At 49.5% G+C, this 25,771-nt stretch overlaps 1 protein-coding gene across 1 annotated transcript in view; it reads left to right on the forward strand.

The window, feature by feature from the left end:
- Nova2 (NOVA alternative splicing regulator 2) overlaps positions 1–25,771 on the forward strand; it is a 49,985-nt gene that overhangs the window by 15,180 nt on the left and 9,034 nt on the right. The window contains exons 2-3 of the mRNA XM_045133552.1: positions 5,967–6,110; positions 17,027–17,193. Of these exons, the coding sequence (XP_044989487.1) occupies positions 5,967–6,110; positions 17,027–17,193 (311 nt within the window). The remainder of the gene's footprint in view (positions 1–5,966; positions 6,111–17,026; positions 17,194–25,771) is intronic.

The raw sequence follows: 25,771 nt of genomic DNA on the forward strand, positions 1-25,771 counted from the left end.
AAACAAGTGCCCTACCTCTGAGCCACGCCCCCAGCTCACATTGTACCTTTTTTTAAAATTTTTATTAACATTTTCCATGTTTATAAAAAAATCCTATGTTAATTCCCTCCCTCCCCCCCACACTTTCCCATTTGAAATTCCATTCTCCATCATATTACCTCCCCATAACAATCATTGTACTTACATATATACAATATCAACCTATTAAGTACCCTCCTCCCTTCCTTTCTCTTCCCTTTATGTCTCCTTTTTAACTTACTGGCCTCTGCTACTAAGTATTTCCATTGTCACTCAGAAGCCCAGTCATCTGTAGCTAGGATCCACATATGAGAGAGAACATGTGGCACTTGGCTTTCTGGGCCTGGGTTACCTCACTTAGTATAATCCTTTCCAGGTCCATCCATTTTTCTGCAAATTTCATAACTTCATTTTTCTTTATTGCTGAGTAGAACTCCATTGTATAAATGTGCCACATCATTATCCACTCATCAGTTGAGGGACATCTAGGCTGGTTCCATTTCCCAGCTATTATAAATTGAGCAGCAATAAACATGGTTGAGCACGTACTTCTTCTGAGGATATATGCTTAGGAGTGCTATAGCTGGATCATATGGTAGATCAATCTTTAGCTGTTTTAGGAACCTCCACACTGATTTCCACAATGGCTGGACCAGATTGCATTCCCACCAACAGTGTAGAAGGGTTCCTCTTTTTCCACATCCCTGCCAACATTTATGATCACATTGTACTTTTGATTTGATGTGGGTTTTTTTTGGTTTTTTTTGGTTTTTTTTTTTTTTGAGGTAGGGTATCCCTGTAGCCCAGGATCTTGTACACTGCACTATGTAGTCTTAGGCTGACCTCAAACTCACTCCTCCCAAGTTCTGGAATTAAAGGCTTGCACCACCACACTTAGCTATGTTATACTTTATTTTATTTTATGAGGGTTAGAATGAGAATTGGCCCACCAGGGCCTCAAGCTACTTCAATCAAACTCCAGATGCATGTGTCACCTTGTGCATCTGGCTTACATGGATTCAGGGGAGTCGAATCAGGATATTAAGCTCTTAGGCAAGTGCCTTAACCACTAAGTCATCTGTCTATCCTACCTTTTTATTTTATTTTTTAAATAATTTATTTTAATTTTATTTAAGAAAGAGATACAGAAATAGGTAGGTAGAGAGAGGGAGAGAGAGAATAGGCACAACAGGGCCTCCAGCCACTGCAAATGAACTCCAGATGCTTGCACCCCCTTGTGCATCTGGCTTATGTGGGTCCTGGGGAGTCAAACCTGGATCCCTTGGTTTGCAGGCAAGCACCTTAACCACTAAACCACCTCTCCAGCCTTACCTTTTTATTTTTGAGACAAGGTCTACATAAGTTGCTCAGGTTGTCCTTGAACTCATTGTGTAGCCCAGGCTGGCCTTCAACTTTTTCTCTCCCCCCACCCTTGCAAAAAGAAAAGGGTGTGGCTGGAGAGATGGCTTAGCAGTTAAGTGCTTGCCTGTGAAGCCAAAGGACCGTGGTTCAAGGCTCAATTCCCCAGGACCCACGTTAGCCAGGTGCACAAGGGGGCACACACATCTGGAGTTCATTTGCAGTGGTTGGAGGCCCTGGAGAGCCCATTCTCTCTCTCTCTATCTGCCTCTTTCTCTCTATGTCTGTTGCTTTCAAATAAATAAATAAAAATAAACAAAAAAAATTAAAAAGAGAGGGGGAGAGAATGAGCACACCAGAGCCTCTAAGCCACTGCAAACAAACTCCAGATGCACGCACCACCTTGTATATGTGGCTTAGGTGGGTCCTGGGTTATTGAACCTTGGTCCTTTTGCTGTGCAGGCAAGTGCCTTAATCAGTGTCATCTCTTCAGCCCGAAATTTTTATTTGAGAGAGAGAATACTACTGCAGCAGGGCCTCCTGCAGTTACAAACAAACTCTAGATGTATGCATGTCCTACTTTGTGCATCTGGCTTTCCATGGATACTGCAGAACTGAACCCTGGCCATCAGGCTTTGCAAACAAGTGCCTTTAACTGTTGAGCCATCCCCTCAGTCCTAAAAAAAAAAAAAAAAAAAGTTTTCTCTTGTTTTGTTTTACAAGTTAGGGTCTCACTCTAGCCCAGGCTGACCTGGAATTCACCGTGTAGTCTCAGGGTGGCTTTGAACTCACAGTGATCCTCCTACCCCTGTCTCCCCAGTGCTGGGATTAAAGCTGTGCACCACCACACCTAGCTTCAAACGTTTTTGTGTGTGAATGTGTGTGTGATACCCATGCACGTGTATATTTCTGTGCGGGTGTGCATGAGCCTGTGTGGGCCTGACGAGACTAGAGGTCAATATTTGTTTCTTCCTCAGTTGCTGTGCACCTTATAATTGAGATGGAGAACTCTGAACTTACAACTCACCTGATTTGGTTAGACCAGCTAGTGATCCTCTGATTTCTGTCTCCCAGTTTTCAGGTTCCAAATGCGTGTTGCCATGGCTGACTTTTACATAGGTGCTGGGAAGCCAAGCCAAACCCAGGTCTTCTGCTTGGGCAACATGCACTTTGCCCGCAGAGCCATCTCCCCATCACTCAGGCTTTAACTTTTGATCCCCCTGCCTCAGTCTCCTGAATATCTGGGGTTGCAGTCCTCTGGCCATCCACCAAGCTCTGACGACGCATCGTAATTCATCTCCCAACACCTAATACGTTACAGACTTGGCTGCACATCCTTTACACATATCAGCCTTTTTGATTTTTCACTCTGGTCTAATGAGGAGGGTATTATACAAAACCTATTCTGTACAGATTTTTGTTTTATTTTTATGTGTTGGGGTGGAGAGAACATCAGAGTCTCTTCCTTTTGCAAATGATCACCAGCTAATTGTACCACATTTCTTTCTTTCTTTATTTGAGAGAGACAGAGAAAAAGGCAGAGAGGTGTGGAGAAAGAGAAAGAGAGAGAGAGAGAGAGAGAGAGAAAGGCAGAGAGAGGGGCAGAGAGAGAAAGGGAAGGAAAGAGAGAGAGAGAGAGTCACTACAAACTCCAGATGTAAGTGCCACCTTGTGCATCTGGCTTACTTGGGTCCTGGGGAATCAAGCCTTAAACCAGGGTCCTCAGTCTTCACAGGCAAGCTCTTAACCACTAAGCCGTCTCTCCAACTCCACTTTTCTTTTTTTTAATTTACTTATTTATTATGTTTTTTTTCGAGGGAGGGTCTTGCTGTAGCCCAGACTGATCTGGAATTCATGGCAATCCTCATACCTCTGCCTTCCAAGTGCTGGGACTAAAGGCATGTGCCACCACACCTGGCTTGCACCACTTTTCTTAGCTGGCTTACTTGACTGGCTTGGGGATTTAACCCAGGCCAGCAGGCCAGGCATGCAAGCAATCACCTTCAACCACGATGCCATCTTCCCGTCCCCAAGACCCATTCTATAGATGAGAAAATAAGGTGAAGAAGTCACTCAAGATTTACAGAGTTAGCAAGGAAGAGAGCTGAGATTTGAACTTGGCCTGGCTTCAGAGTACATGTAATGAACTATTATCATGTGGCTGTGCACAAGATGAGCAAGTACAAAGTCCCTGGGGTGGTGCGGGGTTGTGAATTGCTCAAGAGCGAATAAGGACAGACAGATGGGAGAGTGAACGGAAAGCAGTCAGAGGTACTGGTAGTAATGATTTGTGAAGACCAAGCAAGATGGCAATATCAAAGGAATGCGATCTGACTTAGGGCTTAAGAATGTTCCTTTGGGCAGCCGGGCGTGGTGGCGCACGCCTTTAATCCCAGCACTTGGGAGGCAGAGGTAGGAGGATTGCCATGAGTTCAAGGCCACCCTGAGATAACAGAGTTAATTCCAGGTCAGCCTGGACCAGAGTGAGACCCTACCTCGAAAAACCAAAAAAAAAAAAAAAAAAAAAAGAATGTTCCTTTGATGTCCATGCAGATATTAGGCCATAAGGAGCAAGAGCAAAAGAGCTGGGTGTCACAAGGTGAGGTCACTGCAGTGGTCTGTCCAGGCAAAACATGGAAGGTAGTAAGACACAGAGCACACTAATTGGAGAGGTGTAAGAAAGCTGGACTGGAGACCTTATGAACATTGCCTCTACTCTATGATGATGAGCTAGAGTCCACAGTGAGGGGCTGGAGGCGTGGCTCAGAGGTAGAGCACTTGTCTAGAGTCCACAGTGAGGGGCTGGGGGCTTGGCTCAGAGGTAGAGCACTTGTCTAGAGTCCACAGTGAGGGGCTGGGGATGTGGCTCAGAGGTAGAGCACTTGTCTAGGATCCACAGTGAGGGGCTGGGGGCGTGTCTCAGAGGTAGAGCACTTGTTTAGAATCCACAGTTTGGGGCTGGGGTTGTGGCTCAGAGGTAGAGCACTTGTCTGGAGTCCACAGTGAGGGGCTGGGGGCGTGGCTCAGAGGTAGAGCACTTGTCTAGAGTCCACAGTGAGGGGCTGGGGGCGTGGCTCAGAGGTAGAGCACTTGTCTAGATCCACAGTGAGGGGCTGGGGGCGTGGCTCAGAGGTAGAGCACTTGTCTAGATCCACAGTGAGGGGCTGGGGGCGTGGCTCAGAGGTAGAGCACTTGTCTAGAGTCCACATTGAGGGGCTGGGGCCATGTCTCAGTGGTAGAGCACTTGTCTAGGATCCACGGTGAGGGACTGGTGTCGTGGCTTGGTGGAGCAGTTGTCTAGAGTCCAGTGAACGGCTGGTGGCGTGGCTCAGAGGTAGACCACTTGACTAGCTATAATCCACAGTGAGGGCCTGGGGAAGTGGCTCAGAGGTAAACCACTTGTCTAGAATTCACAGTGAGGTGCTAGGGGAGTGGCTCAGAGGTAGAGTACAGCTTAGTGTCTCCCATCAACTAGGCGAGTGTCTGAGTAGTAAAGTTCTTGTGAGAGGCCTTGTGTTTGATCCTCAGTACTGCAAAAAAAATTTAAAAAGGAAAATGTTCCAGATGTGTTGCTAACACCTTAAATTTCAGCACTCAGAGGCAGACAGAGGTGGGGGAATCGTTGTGAGTTCAAAGCCAGCCTGGGACTACAGAGTGAGTTCCAAGTCAATGTTGGGGCTAGAGTGAGGCTCTATTTCCAACCCCACCCCTGGCCAAGAAAAGAACAAAGGGCAGGGCATGGTGGGTCCGGGGGGGGGGGGTTGCATTCTTGCAGGGCCTTCCCTGGCTTTCAAATCTGTATTACTTTTCTCCATCCTTCCTAGTCCCCATTTCTGCTTTTTTTTTTTTTTCCTTTGGTTTTCTTTCTACTCACTCCTGTCATCTGACATGAAAGGTAGCTTGTCATCCCTCTAAAGAGAAGGTAGCTGAGCTCTTGGCTGGATCACTAAAATTCTTTCAGCCCAATTTGCACACAAAGTCGAAAAGCTTCTATTGTCTTGTCTTTCCTTTCCCTCTTTCTTTCTTTCTTTCTTTCTTTCTAACTTTTCTTTTTTTGTTTGTTTTGTTTTGTCTTTTGAGGAAGGTCTCACTCTAGCCCAGGCTGACCTGAATTCACTAATGTAGTCTCAGGGTGGCCTCAAACTCAAGATCCTCCTACCTCAGCCTCCTGTTTTTGTTTTGTTTTTGTTTTTAGGTAGGGTCTCGCTCTAACCCAGGCTGACCTGGAGTTCACTATGTGGTCCTAGAGTGGCCTGGAGCTCAGAGTGATCCTCTTACTCTGCCTCCCAAGTCCTGGGATCAAAGACGTGTGCCACCACTCACTGGGAAATCTCTTTTCTTAGTGGCTGTTATACCACACTGTTGGAAAGGCCATAACGCATGCTCAGACTCACTCAGTGAGTGATTGATGAATGAATGAATGAATGAATGAATGAGTGAATGAATGGGATTGCTGAATGCTGTTGTCATCCCATGCTCATCACTCCTTCACGGCTGTGGTTTCCTCTGGGAACTCACTGTGAGTACCTTCCTGTGGGGGAGACCCTAGGCCTTCCCTGGCTCACTTCCCCCCGCTGTGTGTCCCGCAGAGGAAGGCGAATACTTCCTGAAGGTGCTCATCCCCAGCTACGCGGCCGGCTCCATCATTGGCAAAGGCGGCCAGACCATTGTGCAACTGCAGAAGGAGACCGGCGCCACCATCAAACTGTCCAAGTCCAAAGACTTCTACCCAGGTAAGACCCAGGCCCAGGCACATGCCTGCCAGGCCTTGCAGGGAGCGGGGGGGTCACTCTCCCTCCTTTCCTCCTTCCTGGACCCTGGAGGTCAGGAATGAAGGCCCTGGGGGGTGGGGCAGTAAGAGGAATGGCAGGCTTGCCCTCTCCCAAAGGAGACTGGGCCGCCCTTAGCCCAAAGGGCCTGGCCTGAGCAGATGGGGGTGGGGGCAGGGCCAGACAGTGTGCCTGCTGCATATTCATGACTCATTTGCATGAGGACCGGGAGGCGAGTCCCTTCCCACACACCTGCCGTTTTGGGTCAGTTGGAGCTGCCAGTGTGGCAGGTGGCAGGACTGGGTGGAGACAGCTATCCATGTTACGCATACCCCCTTCTTTTGCAGTTGATACCCTCACTTGCATCCAGCATATTTTCTTGGTTTTCTACCTGAGTATTTATTTATTTATTTATTTGAGAGCAACAGACAGAAAGAGAAAGAGGCAGAGAGAGAGAGGGAGAGAGAATGGGGGCACCAGGGCCTCTAGCCGCTACAAACGAACTCCAGATGTATGCGCCACCTTGTGCATCTGGCTTATGTGGGTTCTGGGGAATCAAGCCTCGAACCGGGGTCCTTAGGCTTCACAGGCAAGCGCTTAACCACTAAGCCATCTCTCCAGCCCTGAGTATTTTTTTTTTTAACATTTTGTTATTTTACCTTTCTTCTTTTATTTGTGTGTGTGTGTGAGAGAGAGAGGGCATACCAGGTCCTCCAGCCACTGCAAATTAATTCCGGACATACACACCACTATGTGCATCTGGTTTACGTGGGTACTGGGGAATCAAACCTGGGTCCCTTGGCTTTATAGGCAGGCACCTTAACCATTAAGCCATCCCTCCAGCCACATATATGGAGAGAGAGAGAGTGCATGCCAGGGCCTCGAACTGTTGCAAACAAACTCCAGACGCGTGCACCACCTTGTGCATCTGGCTTATGTGGGTTCTGGGGAATCAAACCTGAGTCCTTTGGCTTTGTAGACAAGTACCTTGATGGCTAAACCATCTCTCCAGCCCCCCTCTTTTGTTGTTTTGAGTCATGGTCTCATGTAACCCAACATGTCCAGAAACGACTGTGTAGCAGAAGATGAACTTGTGCTCCTGGTCCTACAGCCTCCACCTCTCCAATTCTGGGATGAAAGGTGTGCACCAGTATGCCAAATGTATGTTTTGGAGGTTTTTTTTTTTTTTAATTTATTTGAGAGGGACAGACACAGAGAGAAAGACAGATAGAGGGAGAGAGAGAGAATGGGCGCGCCAGGGCTTCCAGCCTCTGCAAACGAACTCCAGACGCGTGCGGCCCCTTGTGCATCTGGCTAACGTGGGACCTGGGGAACCGAGCCTCGAACCGGGGTTCTTAGGCTTCACAGGCAAGCGCTCAACTGCTACGCCATCTCTCCAGCCCTGTTTTGAAGTTTTGAGAGACAGGGTCTCACACTGTAGTCTTTGCTGGCCTCGAACTTGTGACCTTCCTTTCCCCAGTCTTCCAAGTGCTAGGATTACAGGTACATGCCACAATGCCTAGATTCTGGGCCATTCTTTGATTGAGGCAGGGTCTCACTGTAGTGCAAGCTGACCTGGAACTCACTCTGTAGCCCAGGCTGGCTAAGTCCATCCTCCAACATTAGCCTCCTGCCAGCTGGGATTACAGCGCGAGCCACCAAGGCTGGCTTTCTGGGTCATTCTTGATGTTTCTCCTGCTGCTTTGGTTTCTGCCCTTTTCAATCTTTGCTACCTCTTTTTGCCCTTCTCTCCCTCTCTGGGTATCCCCATCTCCTGTCCCCTGTGGCTTCCATCCCATCCATCTGTCCTTCCTTCTGCCCCCCCCCCTTTTCTGTGCTCCCGTCTCTTCCTTTTACTTGCAGTTCTCTCGGCTCCCTTTTTTCTTTCTCCGCCCTCCCCCACCCCCAACTCAGAACTCACTTGTGCTTTAGTTCATGGATCAAGTGAGGGCGCTGCTCATTTGGTTCTGCCTAGCTCTGTCTCTCATTACATTTCTCCCCTCCGAAGTCCCGGGTCTCCGATGGTTCTTCATTTTTTTTCTCCCTCTGAACCCAACTCCTTCTCTGCTTTTTCTTGACTGCCTCTGTCTCCCTCCCAACCACACATTTTCAGTTCTCCTCTGCTCTCCATGACTCTCCTCAATATCTCTCCCCCTCTGCAGACTCTCCTCCAGGAGCAATGTCCGCTTTGACCTCTAGCAGGCCGAGGGGCGTTCCCGGAATTGCATCTTTAGTTCACTGACAGGTTCTAGTTTATCCTTAATCCTCTTGGATGTTTTTTTTTTAGGTCACACACTACAGCGTTGGAGCGCAAGGTCTGGGTACATTTTTCTGTCTCTCTTCCCCCTTTGTCTGTCCCTCTCTCCTTTCTTTTTCCTGTCCCTTCTTCCTTCTGTCTTCCTTCTGTCTCCTTCCTCTCCTCCTTCCCACTATTCCCTCTTTTTTTCTGCCTCTGTCCTCTCCTTCCCTCTTGCCTCCTCCCTCTATTTTCCCTCTCCCTCCCTGACACCCTCTCTTCTCTTCCTCTGTTCTTTCCTTCCTTCCTCTTTCCTCTCCTCTTATCGCTCTCTGTCCCCTTCACCTCCCTTCTTCCTCCCTCCCCTCCCTGCCTCCCATTTCCCTGAGCAGCTTTGACACAGTATAGAGAGTAGAGTGGTGAGCCAGGTGCCTCCTGTCCTCTTCCATCCTGGCCCAGTTTCCCCTGTCCCCTTAAGCCCACAAGATGTGGATAAGACCTCTGCTAGGGACATTCATCCGAGGACACTTGGCTCCTTGCCTCCGATCACATTCTGTGCCATGAGACATGTCATTCCTTCCCCAACTAAGTGACTCGCCCCTTGGGCTAGGCTGCAGAGACACTCCTTGGGACAGTCCTTGGCTCTCTTAGGCCAGACTGTTCAGACTAAAAGCAACATAAGCATGTGTCTTTTTTTAAAAGATTTTTTTAAGATTTATTTTTATTTATCCATGAGAGACAGAGAGAGGGGTGAGAGGGAAAGAGTGAGAATGAGTGCCACCATGTGCATCTGGCTCACTTGGGACCTGAAGAATTGAACCTGGGTCCTTAGGCTTCACAGGCAAGTGCCTTAACCGCTAAGCCATTTCTCCAGCCCAAGCCTGGGTCTTGTTAACAACCCTTGAACAAGCGACTGGCTCTTGCATGGAACTTCCAGATTACATAGCAAGGACACACAGGATACAACTCCACACTCCATCTCCATCCTAGTTCTGATCTTCTCACCCTAGAACATTCAAGGACCTACAGGAACTAAAACAAACAAACAAAAAAATATTTTAAGCTGGACCCAAATATTGTGGAACATGCCAATAGTCCCAGGACTTGAGAAGCAGAGGTAGGAAGATCGCTGTGAGTTCCAGGCCACCTGAGACTACATAGTGAATTCCAAAGTGAAACCCTACTTTGAAAAACCAAAATAATAATAATAATAATAATAAAGTTTTAATTATATTTTTAAATACTTGATTTTGTGGGGGGGTTCTGCATCTAGTTTACATGGGTCCTGGGGACTCAAATCTGGGTCTTTTGGCTGTGCAGTCAAGTTCTTCAACTGCTAAGTCATCTCTCCTGCCTGAAATAGAGATTTTGTTGTTGTTGTTCTTGTTGCTGTTTTGGTTTTTCAAGGTAGGGTTTCACTCTAGTGCAGGCTAACCTCGAATTCACTATGTAATCTCAGGGTGGTTTTGAACTCACAGCAATCCTTCTACCTCTACCTCCTGAGTGCTGAGATTAAAGGCATATACCACCATGCCTGGCCCAAGATTTTTTTGTTTTGTTTTTGTTTTTTTCAAGGTAGGGTTTTACTCTAGCTCAGGCTGGCCTGGAATTCACTACGGAGTTCCAGGGTGGCCTCGAACTCACTGCAATCCTCCTACCTCTACCTCCCAAGTGCTGGGATTAAAGGCGTGCGCCACCACGCCCAGCTCCAAGATTTTTTAAAAATATATTTTATTTATCTATTTTTTTGAAAGAGAGAAAGGAAGAAAGCAAATAGGTATGCCAGGGCCTCCAGCCACTGCAAATAAACACCAGACACATGTGTGACCTTGTGCATCTGGTTTACCTGGGTCATGGGGAATCGAACAGAGATCCTTTGGCTTTGCAGGCAAATGCCTTAAACACTAAGCCATCTCTCCAGCCCCTCCCTTTTTAAAATATATTTTATTTATTTATTTATCTGAGAGACAGAAAGAGGCAGAGAGAGAGAGGGGAGTTTTTTGTTGTTTTTGTTTTTGGGTTTTTTTTTTTTTTCCGAGGTAGGGTCTCACTCTAACCCAGGCTGACCTGGAATTCACTCTGTAGTTTCAGGGTGGCCTCCAATTCATGAGGATCCTCTTACCTCTGCCTCCTGAGTGCTGAGATTAAAGGTGTGCACCACCATGCCCGGAGAGCACTTTTTTTTTTTTTTTTAATGCAAGACCAGCAACTTACTTCCCTTGGCTCCTGCTTGACATCCTTTCATTCATTCATTCATTCACTGACATATATTCTCTGGGCACCTCCTCCATGACAGTCCCAAGCTGGACAGACGTGGGGACACAGAATGTTAGAACTTTTTTGTTGTTTATTTCTTCGAAGTAGACTCTCACTTTCTAGCCTAGGCTGACCAGAATTCACTATGTAGTCTCAGGGTGGCCTCAAACCCACAGGGATCCTCCTACCTCTGCCTCCTGAGTGCTGAGATTAAAGGCGTGCGCCACCACGCCCAGCTGAAATGATAGAACTTTCTAGCTTTGCTCTTTTGGATCTCAATTTAGAGAGACAGAACCCACAGCAGTGACAACGGAAAGTAGACAGGGCTGAGTTCAGAGAGGGCACATGACACAGAGCAGGGATGCCAGTGGCGAAACCTGCAACTGTCAGTTAAGAATGCACTAGGGAGGGCTGGAGAGATGGCTTAGCGGTTAAGTGCTTGCCTGTGAAGCCTAAGGACCCCAGTTCGAGGCTCGGTTCCCCAGGTCCCACGTTAGCCAGATGCACAAGGGGGCGCACGCGTCTGGAGTTCGTTTGCAGAGGCTGGAAGCCCTGGCGCGCCCATTCTCTCTCTCTCCCTCTATCTGTCTTTCTCTCTGTGTCTGTCGCTCTCAAATAAATAAATAAATAATTTAAAAAAAAAGAATGCACTAGGGAAACGGGAAAGGCTGAGGAGTGGCATGTTACATATTAATGACAGGTATGGATGAGAAATGACAGTGGAGAGACCAAGAGTGTGACAGTGGCCTGTAATCCCAGCTACTCCAGAGGTTTAGGCAGGAGGATCATGAATTCATGGCTTTCTGGGGTCACTTAGCAAGACACTAGCTCAAAATAGAAAGTAAGCTGGAGAGATGGCTTAGCAGTTAAGGCGCTTGCCTGCAAAGCTGAAGGACCCAGATTCGATTCCCAAGAACCCACATAAGCTAGATGTACAGGAGCCACATGTGTCTGGAGTTCATGTTTCAGTGGCAAGAAGCCCTGGCACTCCCATTCTTACTCTGTCTGTCTCCTCTCTTGAAAAAAAGGAAAGAAAGCAAGCTAGAATCCACAGTGAGGGCTGGGGTCGTGGCTCATGGGTATAGGACTTGTCTAGAGTCCACAGTGAGGGGCTGGGGACATGGCTCAGAGGTAGAGCACTTGTCTAGGATCCACAGTGAGGGGCCGGGGGCGTGGCTCAGAGGTAGAGCACTTGTCTAGAGTCCACAGTGAGGGGCTAGGGGCGTGGCTCAGAGGTAGAGCACTTGTCTAGGAGTCCACAGTGAGGGGCTAGGGGCGTGGCTCAGAGGTAGAGCACTTGTCTAGGAGTCCACAGTGAGGGGCTGGGGGCGTGGCTCAGAGGTAGAGCACTTGTCTAGAGTCCACAGTGAGGGGCTAGGGGCATGACTCAGAGGTAGAGCACTTGTCTAGGGTCCACAATGAGGGGCTAGGGGCGTGGCTCAGGTAGGGCCCTTGCCTAACAATTGCAAGGCCCTAAATTCTGTCTCTTATACTGAGGAAGAATAAGAAATGTGGAACTAGGGAGGTCTGCACGTGTGCTCACACACCCACATAGGAGCGTGCATACACACAGACAATGCATTTCAGGGTGGCTTAATCCGAATGGACGGACCAGAACTTGTAAAGTTTCTCAAAGGGTCCTTTTGAGTCATTCCTGGTGAAGCTGAGTCCCAGAAAGTGCAGATTTGGACCAAGACCTCACAGAATCTGGCCCACCTACCTCGTCTCCCTAGTGATTGTAAAATAGCTTCTGGTTGAGGACATTGTATAAGACTTTGGACCAGCCAGGCATGGTGGCGCATGCCTTTAATCACAGCACTTGGAAGGCAGAGGTAGGGGAATCACTGTGAGTTTGAGGTCAGCCTGAGTCTACATAGCGAATTCCAGGTCAACCTGGTGTAGAGCAAGACTCTACCTTGAAAAGCAACAAAATCAAAAACACTCTAGACCAGCTAACTTCCAGAGGAAAAGCAGAAACACACCCATAGTTGTCTTTATAGTTTTTAGTGACCCAGAACACATTTGGATCAAAGAGCCTTAAAATCTTAAGTGCCTATTGAATAACTGCATATGCTTCTTCATTAATATTAAAACAAGGAGCTGGGCATGGTGGCACATGCCTTTAATCCTAGCACTCTGGAGCCTGAGGTAGGAGGATCACCGTAAGTTCAAGGCTACCCTGAGACTACTAAGTGAGTCCAGGTCAGTCTGAGCTAGTCAGACCCTACCTCAAAAACAAAAAAAAGAACAACAACAAAAAATTGCTGGGTATGGTGGCACACACCTTTAATCCCTGCACTTGGGAGGCAGAGATAGGACGATTGCTGTGAGTTCAAGGCCAATCTGAGACTACATAGCATAATGAATTCCAGGTCAGCCTGGGTTACAGTGAGACCATACCTTGAAAAAAAATGCAACAACAAAAATAAATAAATAACCAAAATAACAAACAAACAAGGGAGCTGGGAGATGGCTCTGTCTAGTGCTTGCTACACAACATGAGGACCTGAGTTCAGATCCCCAGCACCCATGTAAAATGCCAGCTTGGAGTGAGACCCTAGACCCTACCTCAAAAAAAAAAAAAAAAAAAAAACAGCACAGCAGAGATTATGGCAAAGAGCACAATCCCCACGCAGGGCATGGTGGCATGTGCCTGTCATGCCAGCGTTCAGCAGGCTGACTCTGAAGGATCACAAGTTTGAGGCTAGCCTGGGCTACCTAACCAGCCGTCTCAAAACAAAACCATCACCACGACAACATCACAGACTAAACTCTGAATGCTGAAGCCAAACATCTGGGTCCAAAACGCTAGTGGTTGTGTCCTGGCCAAGTGAACGAGGCCAAAGCCAGAACCCTCTCTGGGCCTCTGCATCCTCAGCAGGAAGGCCGGGGAAACTGGGTATTACCTACCGCCTATGTCAAGTTAACAAATAGACACCGAGCACTGAGAACAGTGCCTGGCGCTGAGCATTATGTAATCACCAGCTGTTATATCAAGGGATACATTTTTTAAGATTTAACAGGGCCTCCTTGCAAACCTCTGTAGACCCCAGGGTGAGAACTACACGGAGGAGAATGGACTTCCCGAGGGACAGAGAGCCCTCTGCAGAGAGGAAGGACCCTGGCCCACGGCTCCCAGGTTCTCCCTGGGGTTTTCCCCATCCCCCCACTCTCATTCCCAAGCTGACCCACACCCTTTCCTATTTACCGCCAGCCAGAGGCAGCCTCCAAGCTGAGTCACGCTTGGCTCTGACCAAGCCATTGTTCTGGGTCGTTGGGGGGGGGGCATAAAAATGGAGGTTGTACCTGGAAAGGAAGGGGGGTTGGGGACTGCCGACGACACAAGTAGCCCACAGACAGGGACACCCAGACATGTGATGAGGCCGACAAGCCAGGCTGGGAGACAGCAAGCGAGCGGTCGAGGGTGCAGCATCAGGAGACGGCACTGAAGTGTTTGCAGGACAATGACCCTCAGTGCCAAGTGTCCCAGACATTCAGGAAGGAAGCCTGGCACACATTCCGAAGCTTTTTACCAACCCTGGAAGCTCACTGGGTCCTGCAGGCAGGGTCCCCTCCCGCGAAGAGAGACAGTTACAAGTCACTTCAAAGAGGTCCAGGCTAACCCAGGCACTCAAATCCTCACTCGGGTCACGGTGAAGTGCTCTTTGTCTGTCTGTAGTAACATCCACTTGGACACTCACACAGGCACCCAAGCACATACCATCCAAACTCCCTTGCACACTGACATTTAAGCAGCAAGCCTCCTTCTCACACCTACCAAGCAAGTCAGAACGCAGTCTACATGCATGTCAGCGTCAGTGTACATGCATACACCACACAGATAGGTGCATGCCACACACCGTTCATAAAAATGTCTAAGTAGGCTGGGCGTGGTGGTGCTCACCTTTAATCCCAGCACTCTGGAGGCAGACCTAGGAGGATCACCATGTGTTTGAGGCCACGCTGAGACTCCATTGTGAATTCCAGGTCACCCTGGGCTAGAGTGAGACCCTACTTTGAAAAACCAAAAAAAAAAAAAAAAAAAAAAAAAAAAGCCTGAGTGGGGCCTAGAGAGATGGCTTAGCAGTTAAGACATTTGGCTTCAAAGCCAAAAGACCCAGGTTCAATTACCCAGGTCCCACGTTAGACAGATGCAAAAGTGGACTAGTCTGGAGTTCATTTGCAGTGGCTGGAGGCCATGGCATGCCCATTCTCTCTATCTCCCTCTATCCCTGTCAAATAAATAAGTAAATATAAAATATTTTTTTAAAAGCCTGAGTGCTGAGTGTGGTGGTGCAGGCCTTTGATCCCAGCTGTGGATTCTAGACAATAGCTCTACCTCTAAGCCACACCCCCAGCCCTCACGTTGGGGCCTAGACAAGTGTTCTACCTCTGATCCATGCCTGTTGACCCTCACTGTGGATCCTAGACAAGTGCTCTACCTCTGAGCCACGCCCCCAGCCCCTCACTGTGGATCTAGACAAGGGCTCTACCTCTGAGCCACGCCCCCAGCCCCTCACTGTGGATCCTAGACAAGTGCTCTACCTCTGAGCCACGCCCCCAGCCCCTCACTGTGGATCCTAGACAAGTGCTCTACCTCTGAGCCATGCCCCCAGCCCCTCACTGTGGATCTAGACAAGTGCTCTACCTCTGAGCCACGTCCCCAGCCCCTCACTGTGGATCCTAGACAAGTGCTCTACCTCTGAGCCACACCCCCAGCCCCTCACTGTGGGTTCTAGACAAGTGCTCTACCTCTGAGCCACGCCCCAGCCCCTCACTGTGGATCTAGACAAGTGTTCTACCTCTGAGCCACGCCCCCAGCCCCTCACTGTGGATCTAGACAAGTGCTCTACCTCTGAGCCACGCCCCCAGCCCCTCACTGTGGATCCTAGACAAGTGCTCTACCTCTGATCCACGCCCCCAGCCCCTCACTGTGGATCTAGACAAGTGCTCTACCTCTGATCCACGCCCCCAGCCCCTCACTGTGGACTCTAGACAAGTGCTCTACCTCTGAGCCACGCCCCCAGACCCTCTCTGTGGATCTAGACAAGTGCTCTACCTCTGAGCCACGCCCCCAGCCCCTCACTGTGGACTCTAGACAAGTGCTCTACCTCTGAGCCACGCCCCCAGCCCCTCACTGTGGATCTAGACAAGTGCTCTACCTCTGAACCACGCCCCCAGCCCCACACTGTAGATCTTAGACAAGTGCTCTACCTCTGAGCCACGCCCCCAGCCCCTCACTGTGGGTTCTAGACAAGTGCTCTACCTCTGAGCCACGGCCCCAGCCCCTCACTGTGGATCCTAGACAAGTGCTCTACCTCTGAGCCACGCCCCCAGCCCCTCACTGTGGATCCTAGACAAGTGCTCTACCTCTGAGCCACGCCCCCAGACTCTCACTGTGGATTCTACTGCTTTCCTGCAGTTCAGCACACACTACTTCTGTTGCAATTTCTCCTGCTCTCTTGGAGCACAAATTAAGGTCATCTTACCAGTCCTGCCCAAGTGCAAGCGCGCAGACACACACATCGCTCATCCCTGGCAGCCTCACAGGTCACAGTGTCACCCAGAGTGTTACCCATGCCCTGCACTCGCAATACACACTGATACAGAAGTGGAGAGGATGCCCATTTCGGAAGTAGAGTCCTTCCGGGTAAAGCCTCCTGCAAAAGCAGTCCACCCCACTCTCCGAGATTCCACGGCTCTCAGTCCCCATCCTCCAGGGGTTGCCTTTGACCCTTCCTGCTCTCCTTAGTCCACATCCTTGCCCTCCCCCACCCCTCAGTCCTCCATCTGGTGGGTGTTGCCCTGCACTATGGCCTCTCTTCTGCCTCCCCCATCCCCCCATCTCTCGCCAAAAGCCCAGAGGCCAGGCGCTGCAGGCTTTCATGGGTTGCCATGGCAACCGAGCCTCTTCCCTCATGCCCCTGGGGGTGGGCTGAGGACCCAGCCAGCCAGACCCGATAAGGGGGTTCCAGTTACTGTGGTAACCGCTGCAGGCCTGAGCTCTGCGCTTCTCCAGGGGAGGGGCGGTGAGTGAGTGGTTGCCCGGGCAACCAGGGGAGAACCCACAAGAACTGGGAAAAGGCAGCTGAGGCCTACCTCCCCTGGCCCAGGGCTGCTACGGGCGTGTAAAGCACTTAAGCATCATTCTTCCACGCCCCCCCCCCGGGGGTTTTTTGAGGGCTGGGAGATAAAGTGCCGATTGTAAAACAGGCATTGCATGCACTCTCCCAGCTCCCCATATGGGGTGGAGCACTCGCACGAGCTCGCCCAGTCTCCCTCCTTGAACCTCAGTTTTCCCCTCCATGATGTGGGGCCCATCCCCTCAGGAACGTCCCCAGTGCCAACTGACACGTGTGTCCTCCTCTGTCTGTCGCTTGTTCAACAGGAACTACCGAGCGGGTGTGCCTAGTGCAGGGCACAGCCGAAGCCTTGAATGCTGTGCACAGCTTTATTGCCGAGAAGGTCCGAGAAATCCCTCAAGCGATGACCAAGCCCGAGGTCGTCAACATCCTTCAACCCCAAACCACGATGAACCCCGACAGAGCCAAGCAGGTCAGCTGGCGCCCGAGAGTGGGTGACCGTAAAGCCGGTGGCAGACGTTGCCCAGACGAGCCTCCCAGAGCCTGGGCAGGGGCTTCACCGGGAAAGATGAGGGGGTTCTGCCATTTCCTGTGGGCAGTTAGTATTACTACATGGGGGTCAGCGCTGATGGCCGAGCCAGGACCCCAGGCTGTCTGGACTGGCCTGGGTTCAGAGGGACTGGAACCCAGAGCGCCTCTCCTCTTCCCCCCGAAAGGCAGCATTGCCCCCTAGGCCTTCCACCCGGGCCCGCTCCCCGAGCCACCTGCCTCCGCTTCCCGCGCTCACCGGAAGTGACCTCATGACGGCCCCGCCGCCGCCGAAGTGAGGAGCGGTCCGCGCGCCCCTCCCGGCGGCGTAGCTACGCGGGGGAGGGGGCGGCGTCCTGTCAGCGAGCGCGCTGCCCACCCAACCCTGCCTAGAAAGGAGAGGGCGGCGCCTCTGGGTTGCCATAGTTACGCGGCGAGGTAAGGGCGTGGCAGCAAAAGCCGACCTGTCGCCTCCGCGGTTGTCATGACGAACGGATGGAGTCCAGGCAAAGGCCGAGGTTTCGCGGTCCAGGCCGGACCGCGGCGGGAGGCAGCAGGCACGCGTGGCCCGTCTCCTGTGTCCTCCTCACTCCCCATCCCTAAGAGCCCGCGCTGCCCGGCTGGCCGCTCGGGAGGAGGAGTCCTTAAAGTCAGCCTCAGGTGCAAAGGCTTGCGTCCCAGGAATCTGGGGTTCTTCAGCCCTGGCGTTGCTTTGAGGTCGGGGAGACCATGACCGTGAGTTCTGTTACCTCGTGGGGAACACGGTGGGCGCAGAGCCCTGGACGAGCGCCGGCCTGTGTGCATCACTTTCCCCCATCACCTCCGCCACCACCACTACCCACGGGATGCTAGCTTGGGGCGCTCAGCGCGGGCTGCTGTCCCTGGTCCTGAACCGGCTCCGCCTCGCGCCCAGCCGGGCCTAGGGCCTCTCCAGAATCCTGGCGCACACAGCTAGCTTGCAGGGAGATAGCATATGCTGGCCCTTCCCTCCGCCTTGGTCGTGACCACGAGGGACTTGGGGTCCTTTGAGAGTTTGTGGGTGTTGCAGAAAGGGAAAAATAGGGTCAGCTGGAAGGTTTCAGAAGCAGGATTTATTCTGGGGTTTTAAAGCGTGAGAGGGCGTTGCACGGCGGAAGGCTTGAAGCCATATGTTGACTTGATTGCTACTGTCTTCTTACTTCTCGAGTAAGGGTCATGGCCAGCATTCGTTGCTGTATGAACAGCGCTCAGCGTGAATGCCGAATTCATGGATACGCCTCAAAAGATGCAGTGGGCACGGTGGTGCACCCCTGTAACCCAAGCACTCAGGAGGCTGAAGTAGGAGGAGTGTTTGAGGCCAACCTGAGCTAAAAGGGAGAGTCGTTTTCCAAAAAACACTAGCTGGTGCTTTTAAGTTTTGGGGTTTCTTTTGTTTTGTTTTGTTTTGAAGGCAGTTGAGGTAGGGTCTCACTCTAACCCAGGCTGACCTGAAATTCACTTTGTAGTCTCAGGCTGGCCTTGAACTCATGGCAGTCTTCCTTCCTCTGCCTCCTGAGTTGCTAAGCTTAAAGGTCCACCACCACACCCATCAATTTTTTTTGTTTGTTTGTTTTTTGTTTTTCAAGGTAGGGTCTCACTGTAGCCCAGGCTGACCTGGAATTCACTATGTAGTTTCAGGGTGGTCTTGATCTCACAGCAATCCTCCTACCTCTGCTCCCAAATTCTGGGATTAAAGGCGTGCACCACCACACCCAGCCAATTTGTGTTTTTTTTTTTTTTAGATACGGTCTCATAATGTCAGCCCACACTGGGCTTGAACTCACTAAAACCTTCCTGCCTCAGCCTCCTGAGAGCTGTGATTATAGCAATGAGCTACCACACCTGGCTTTATTATGAGGTTTTTTTTGTGTGTGTGGTGTGTGTGTGTGTATCTGACTTTATGTGGGTACTAAGGAATTGAGCCCAGGGCCATGAGGCTTTGCAAGCAAGCGCCTTTGACTGCTGAGCCACCTCCCTAGCCCCCAGATGTTTTTTGGATATGTGTGTGTGTGTGTGTGTGTGTGTGTGTGCATGTGACTGTGGGTGTGCTTGCACATGTGTGTAAATAAAGAGACTAGAGGATAACCTCATGTATTATCATCACTAACACCATCCACCTCTCTTTAAAATTTTTTTTTAATTTTTTACCAAAAAACTGTTTAATTTGACAGAGAAAGAGGGAGAGAGAGAGAGAGAATGAATGGGCACACCAGACCCTCTAGCCACTGCAAACAAACTCCAAACGTGTGCACCCTCTTGTGCATCTGGCTTATGTGGATCCTGGGGATCTAACCTGGGTCCTTTTGGCTTTGCAGGCAAATGCCTTAACCTCTAAGCCATCCCTCCCACCCTTATTTATTTATTTATTTATTTATTTATTTATTTATTTATTTATTTAACAGAAAGAAAGGGACACAAAGACAGAGAAAGAGAGAGAGAATGGGTATGCCAAGGCCTCCAGCTGCTGCAAACGAACTCCAGACGCATGCGCCTCCTTGTGCATCTGGCTTACGTGGGTCCTGGAGAATCAAACCAAGGTCCTTTGGCTTTGCAGGCAAGTGCCTTTACTGCTAAGCCATCCCTCCAGCCCACTATCCACATCTTTCTGAAGCAGGTCCTCTCATTGGTCCTGAGCTCTCCAATTAGGCTAGAACTGCTGGTTAGCAAGCTGGTCATCACCTCCCTGGTGCTGGTATAACAGGTACATTCCATCAGGCCCGGCACTTACATGGGTTCTGGCAATTGAACTCAGGTCCTCATGCTTGTGACATAAGCACTTTACCACCTGAGCCATCTCCCAAGCCCCATTATGAGACTTTTTTGTTTTTGTGGGGTTTTTGTTTGTTTTCGTTTTCTGAGGTAGGAGCTCAGACTAGCCCAGGCTGACCTGGAATTCACTATGTAGTCTCAGGGTGTTCTCAAACTCACGGCAATCTTCCTACCTCTGCCTCCCAAGTACTGGGATTAAAGGCATGTGCCACCACGCCCGGCTTTCCAGTTTCTCTTTTTTTCAATTTTTTTTTATTTATTTTATTTGAGAGACAGAGATAGACACAGATGGAGTGTGAGAATGGCGCATGCCACAACCTCCAGCCACTGCAAAGGAACTCCAGACACATGTGCCACCTTGTGCACCTGGCTTGCGTGGGTCCTGGGGAATCGAACCAAGGTCCTTTGGCTTTGCAGGCAAACACTTTAACTGCTGAGCCATCTCTCCAGCCCCAAATTTCTCTTTTATCACAGTACAGCTGCTGGGTGAAACCAGGGGTTTCAACTGTAATGTTTCTGAGATTCAGCGAGGAGACAAAAAAAGGATGCAAGGTTGTGGCCCTCTGAATATGGTAATACTGTCCTTAACAAAGATAGCTAATATTTCCCCCATTTCTTTCCCTAAGAGAGCACAAAATATCTTTAATATTTTATTTATTAGTGATTTGCAAGTAGAGAGAATGAATGAATGAGTAAATAATGAATATGGGAACACCAGAACCTCTTGTCACTGCAAACAAACTCCAGATATGTGCACCATTTTTGTTCCTCCGTCTTGACATGAGAACTGGGGCCTTTTAACCAGGCGTAGTGGTGCATGCCTATAATCCCAGCACTTGAGAGGCAGAGGTAGGAGAAGCGCCGTGAGTTCAAGGTCACCCTGAGACTACATAGTTTAGCAAGCAAGTGCATTTAACTACTGAGCCATCCCTCCAAGCCCAAGGACAAAATATTTTCACATCTTTCGGACTTTTCAAAAGGAGCCATAAATCTTTGGCATGAACTGATTTTAAAACATTCATTGTGTCTTTTTTTTTTCTTATTATGTTGTTGGGGGGGTGCGCATGCCAGAGCACGCACGTGGGGTTCAGAGGATAACCATGGGTGCTGCTCCTTGCCTTCCATCTTATATGAGCCCTGGTCTCACTTGTTTGCTGCTGTGAATGTCAGGGTCATGGGCCTGAGAGCTTCAAGATGCTCCTGGACTTTGCCTTTCGTTGCCATAGCAAAGATACTGGGATTCAAGGTGCCTGTGCCACTGCATCCAGCCTTGGATCTGAACTCTGGCTTTGTTTTCTTTTTCTTTTCTTTTCTCTTCTCTTCCTTTCTTTCTTTCTTTTGTTTATTGGTTTGTTTTTTTTGTTTTTCGAGGTAGGGTCTCACTCTGGCTCAGGCTGATCTGGAATTCATTATGTAGTGTTAGGGTGGTCTCAAACTCACAGTGAGCCTCCTACCTCTGCCTCCCGAGTGCTGGGATTAAAGGTGTGTGCCACCACCCCCGGCTATTCTTTCTTTTTTTAAGTTTTTTTTTTTCCATTTTATTTATTTGAGAGAGTAAAAGAAAGAGAGAGGGAGAGAGAGAGAGAGAGAGAGAATGGAAGCGCCAGGTCCTCCAGTCACTGCAAACGAGCTCCAGACACATGCGCCCCCTTGTGCACCTGGTTTACATGGGTCCTTGGGAATTGAACCTGGGTCCTTTGGCTTTGAAGGCAAATGCCTTAACTACTAAGCCATCTCACCAGCCCAATTTTTTTTTGTGTGTGTAAGGTAGGGTCTCGCTCTGTCCCAGGCTGACCTGGAATTCATTATGTATTTTCAGGGTGGGCTTGAACTTACATCAATCCTCCTACCTCTGCCTTCCTCCTGCTAGGATGAAAGACGTGTGTCACCACACCCAGCTTGTTTACTGTCTTTTTTCTTTTTCTTTGAGGCAGGTACTCACCCAAGCCCAGACTGGCCTGGACCTCAACCAGTAGCCCAGGCTGGCCTTGAACTCATAGTGATCATATTACCTCAGCCTGCCGAGTGCTGGGATTAAAGGCGTATGCCACTCCTAGGAGATCTGAACTCTGGTTAGTCAAATACCCAGAAAGCACTTTTTACCCATTGGGCCATACCTCCAGCATGTGTGCATGTTTAATATATTTATTTGAGAGAGAAGGTGTGTGTATAGGTACGCCAGGGCCATGTGCTGCTGCAAATGAATTTCAGATACATGTGTCACTTTGTGCATCTGGTTTACATGGGTACTGGGGAATCAAACCTGGGTCCTTTGGCTTTGTAGGCAATGCCTTAGGTACTAAGTCATTTCTCCAGCCCCCATCCACCTTTTGAAAATGATTTTTTGCATTTTATTTTATTTTGTTTATTGTTATTATTATTATTATTGGTTTGTTGACGTAGGGTCTCACTCTAGCCCAGGCTGACCTGGAATTCACTATGGAGTCTCAGGGTGGCCTCGAACTCACAGTAGTCCTCCTACCTCTGCCTCCAGAGTGCTGGGATTAAAGGTGTTTGCCACCACACCCATCTTGTATTTTATTTTTATTTATTTATTTAAGAGGAACAGACAGGCAGTGGGTGAAGGGAGAGAATGGGCACACCAGAGCCTCCAGCCACTGCAAACGAACTCAAGATGTATGCGTCCCCTTGTGAATCTGGCTTACATGGGTCCTGGGGAGCCTAACCTGAGTTTTTTGGCTTTGCAGGCAAGTGCCTTAACTCCTAAGCCATCTCTCCAGCCCCCATCCACCTTTTTTTTCCCCCTCAAGGTAGAGTCTCACTCTAGCCCAGGCTAACCTGGAATTCACTATGTAGTCTTAGGGTGGCCTTGAGCTCCTCCTACCTCTGCCTGCCAAGTGTTGGGATTAAAGATGTGCACCACCATGTTCAATTCTGTCCATCTCTTTTGAAACAAGGTCTTCCATTGTTCTGAGCTCACCTATTACGTTATACTGGGTGGCCAGCAAGCCCCGGATGTTCTCCTATCTCCCATCTTCCTGAGATTTACTGGCACACCCCACTATGCCCAGAATATTACATGGGTTCTGGGGATTAAACCCAGGTCATCCTGCTTGCCAGGCAAGTATTGTAGCAACTGAGCAATCTCCACACACTTTGGGTTATTTATTATTATTAGTAGTAGTATTAGTATTATGGATTCTTTCTTTTCTTTTTTTTTTTGTTTGTTTGTTTATATATATATATATTTTTGACAGCTTCTATACTTACAGACAACAAACCATGGTTTTTCCCTCCCCCACTTTCCCCTTCGTAACTCTGTTCTCTGTCATATCCCCTCCCTCTCTCCATTAGTCTCTCTTTTAATTTGATGTCATCATTTTTTTCTTCTATTATGAGGGTCTTGTGTGGGTATTGCTAGGCACTGCGAGGTCTTGAATGTCGAGGCCCAATTCTGTCCAGACAGTTGTATGTAAGGAGTGGTACCCTTCCTTGGGCTCTTACATTCTTTCCACCACCTCTTCCGGAAGGGACCCTGAGCCTTGGAGGGTGTGACATGTTTCAGTTCTGGACACCCCTCCATCCCTTCTTCTCAACACTATGTTGCTTTTTGGGCCATCCCTGTGGTCACTGCCATCTGAAAAGAGAAGCTTCTCTAACTAGAAGTGAGAGTAGCATTAATATATGAGTATGAACATTAACTTGTACTGCTTTCAGGGCAATTTGGTGAAAGTAATATATGCATTTATCCAGACAATAGCAGGCTTTATACCCCTAAAGCTTATGACGTCCCCTGCCATAGGCTTTTGATTAGGTTTTCAGTACCATGCACGTATCCCTTCCCACAGAGTGGGCTTTCAGTCCAATTAAAGAGCAGTTGGTTTCCCCCATAGCGGACATGCCACTATTGCACTCATTTGGTCATTTAGCCTGTCTGGCCAAACTTGAGGCTTCCAGTGTCCACTGTTTACACTGCTGATGACTTTTGTCTCCCACAAGACTGCATACAATGCAGCTTTTTCCAGCTTTCAGTTGGCTGGTCTAGAGGGAGAAGATTTTCTGCTCAGCACCAGCTTGATTTCTCAGTGACTCTGCCACTCAGGCATGTGAAGTCTTCAGCAATATGTTTTCTTTTTTTGAGGTAGGGTCTTGCTCTAGCCTAGGCTAGGCTAAAATTAGTCTCAGGCTAGCCTGGAATTCACAGCCATCCTCCCACCACAGCCTCCCAAGGGCTGAGATTAAAGGCGTGTGCCACCACACCCAGAAGTCTGAGCAGAGGTTTGAGGTTGACATCAGGTATAGTTTCCTGATGGTCCTCCTCAGTATTCACTGAGGCAGTCTTCCACCTCTTAAGGGCTTGGATGAAAGCTGCCTGGCTGTTGTGCCTACCAGCATTCCAGGAGTTCTGGGGTTGTAACTCAGGTCATCACAAATGCATGGCAAGGGGCTGGAGAGATGGATTAGCGGTTAGGCACTTGCCTGTGAAGCCTAATGACCCCGGTTCGAGGTTCAGTTCCCCAGGAACCCAGATGCACATGGTGGCGCATGCATCTGGAGTTCATTTGCAGTAGTTGGTGGCCCTGGTGTGCCCCTTCTCTCTCTCCCTCCATCTCTAATAAATAAATTTTTTGAGAAAAGTTGGGCTGGAGAGATGGTGTAGCAGTTAAGGTGCATGCCTGAGACGCCTGAGGACCCAGGTTTGATTCTCCAGGTGCTATGTAAGCCAGATGCATATGGTGGTGCATGCATGTGGAGATCATTTGCAGTGGCTAGAGGCCCGGGTTTGCCCATTCTCTCTCACTCTCTGTCTCCCTCTCTCTGTCTGTAATAAATAAATAAAAATAAATCTTAAAAAAGTTAAAAAGAAAAAGAGACAGAGAGAGAGAGAGAGAAGGAGAAGAGGTCTAGCAATGTATGTAGCTTAGTGATACAGCACTTGTCTAGATCCACAGTGAGGGGCTGGGGGCGTGGCTCAGAGGTAGAGCACTTGTCTAGGATCCACAGTGAGGGGCTTGGGGCGTGGCTCAGAGGTAGAGCACTTGTCTAGATCCACAGTGAGGGGCTGGGGTCGTGGCTCAGAGGTACAGCACTTGTCTAGAGTCCACAGTGAGGGTCTGGGGGCGTGGATCAGAGGTAGAGCACTTGTCTAGAGTCCACAGTGAGGGGCTGGGGGCGTGGCTCAGAGGCAGAGCACTTGTCTAGGATCCACAGTGAGGGGCTGGGGGCGTGGCTCAGAGGTAGAGCACTTGTCTAGAGTCCATAGTGAGGGGCTGGGGGCATGGTTCAGAGGTAGAGCACTTGTCTAGAGTCCATAGTGAGGGGCTGGGGGCGTGGCTCAGAGGCAGAGCACTTGTCTAGGATCCACAGTGAGGGGCTGGGGGCGAGGCTCAGAGGTAGAGCACTTGTCTAGAGTCCACAGTGAGGGGCTGGGGGCGTGGCTCAGAGGTAGAGCACTTGTCCTGATCCACTGTGAGGGGCTGGGGGCAGGGCTCAGGGTTAAAGTGCTTGACTAGGATGTATGAGATCCTATGTTCAATTTACACTGCTGGACCAAAAAATAAAAATAAAAAGTGTAGGGCTAGAGAGATGGCTTACTGGTTAAGGCACTTGCCTGCAAAATCTAAGAATGCATGTCTGAATCTCCAGGTCCCACATAAGGCAGACATGCAGTGATGGAAGCACACAATGCCATGCCTGTGCACAAAGGGGTGCAAGTGTCTACAGTATGTCTGCAGTGGCTAAGGCCTTAGTGGACCCATTCTATCTCTCTCTGC

Source organism: Jaculus jaculus, chromosome 14 (assembly GCF_020740685.1).
Source record: "Jaculus jaculus isolate mJacJac1 chromosome 14, mJacJac1.mat.Y.cur, whole genome shotgun sequence".
Lineage (NCBI taxonomy): Eukaryota > Metazoa > Chordata > Mammalia > Rodentia > Dipodidae > Jaculus > Jaculus jaculus.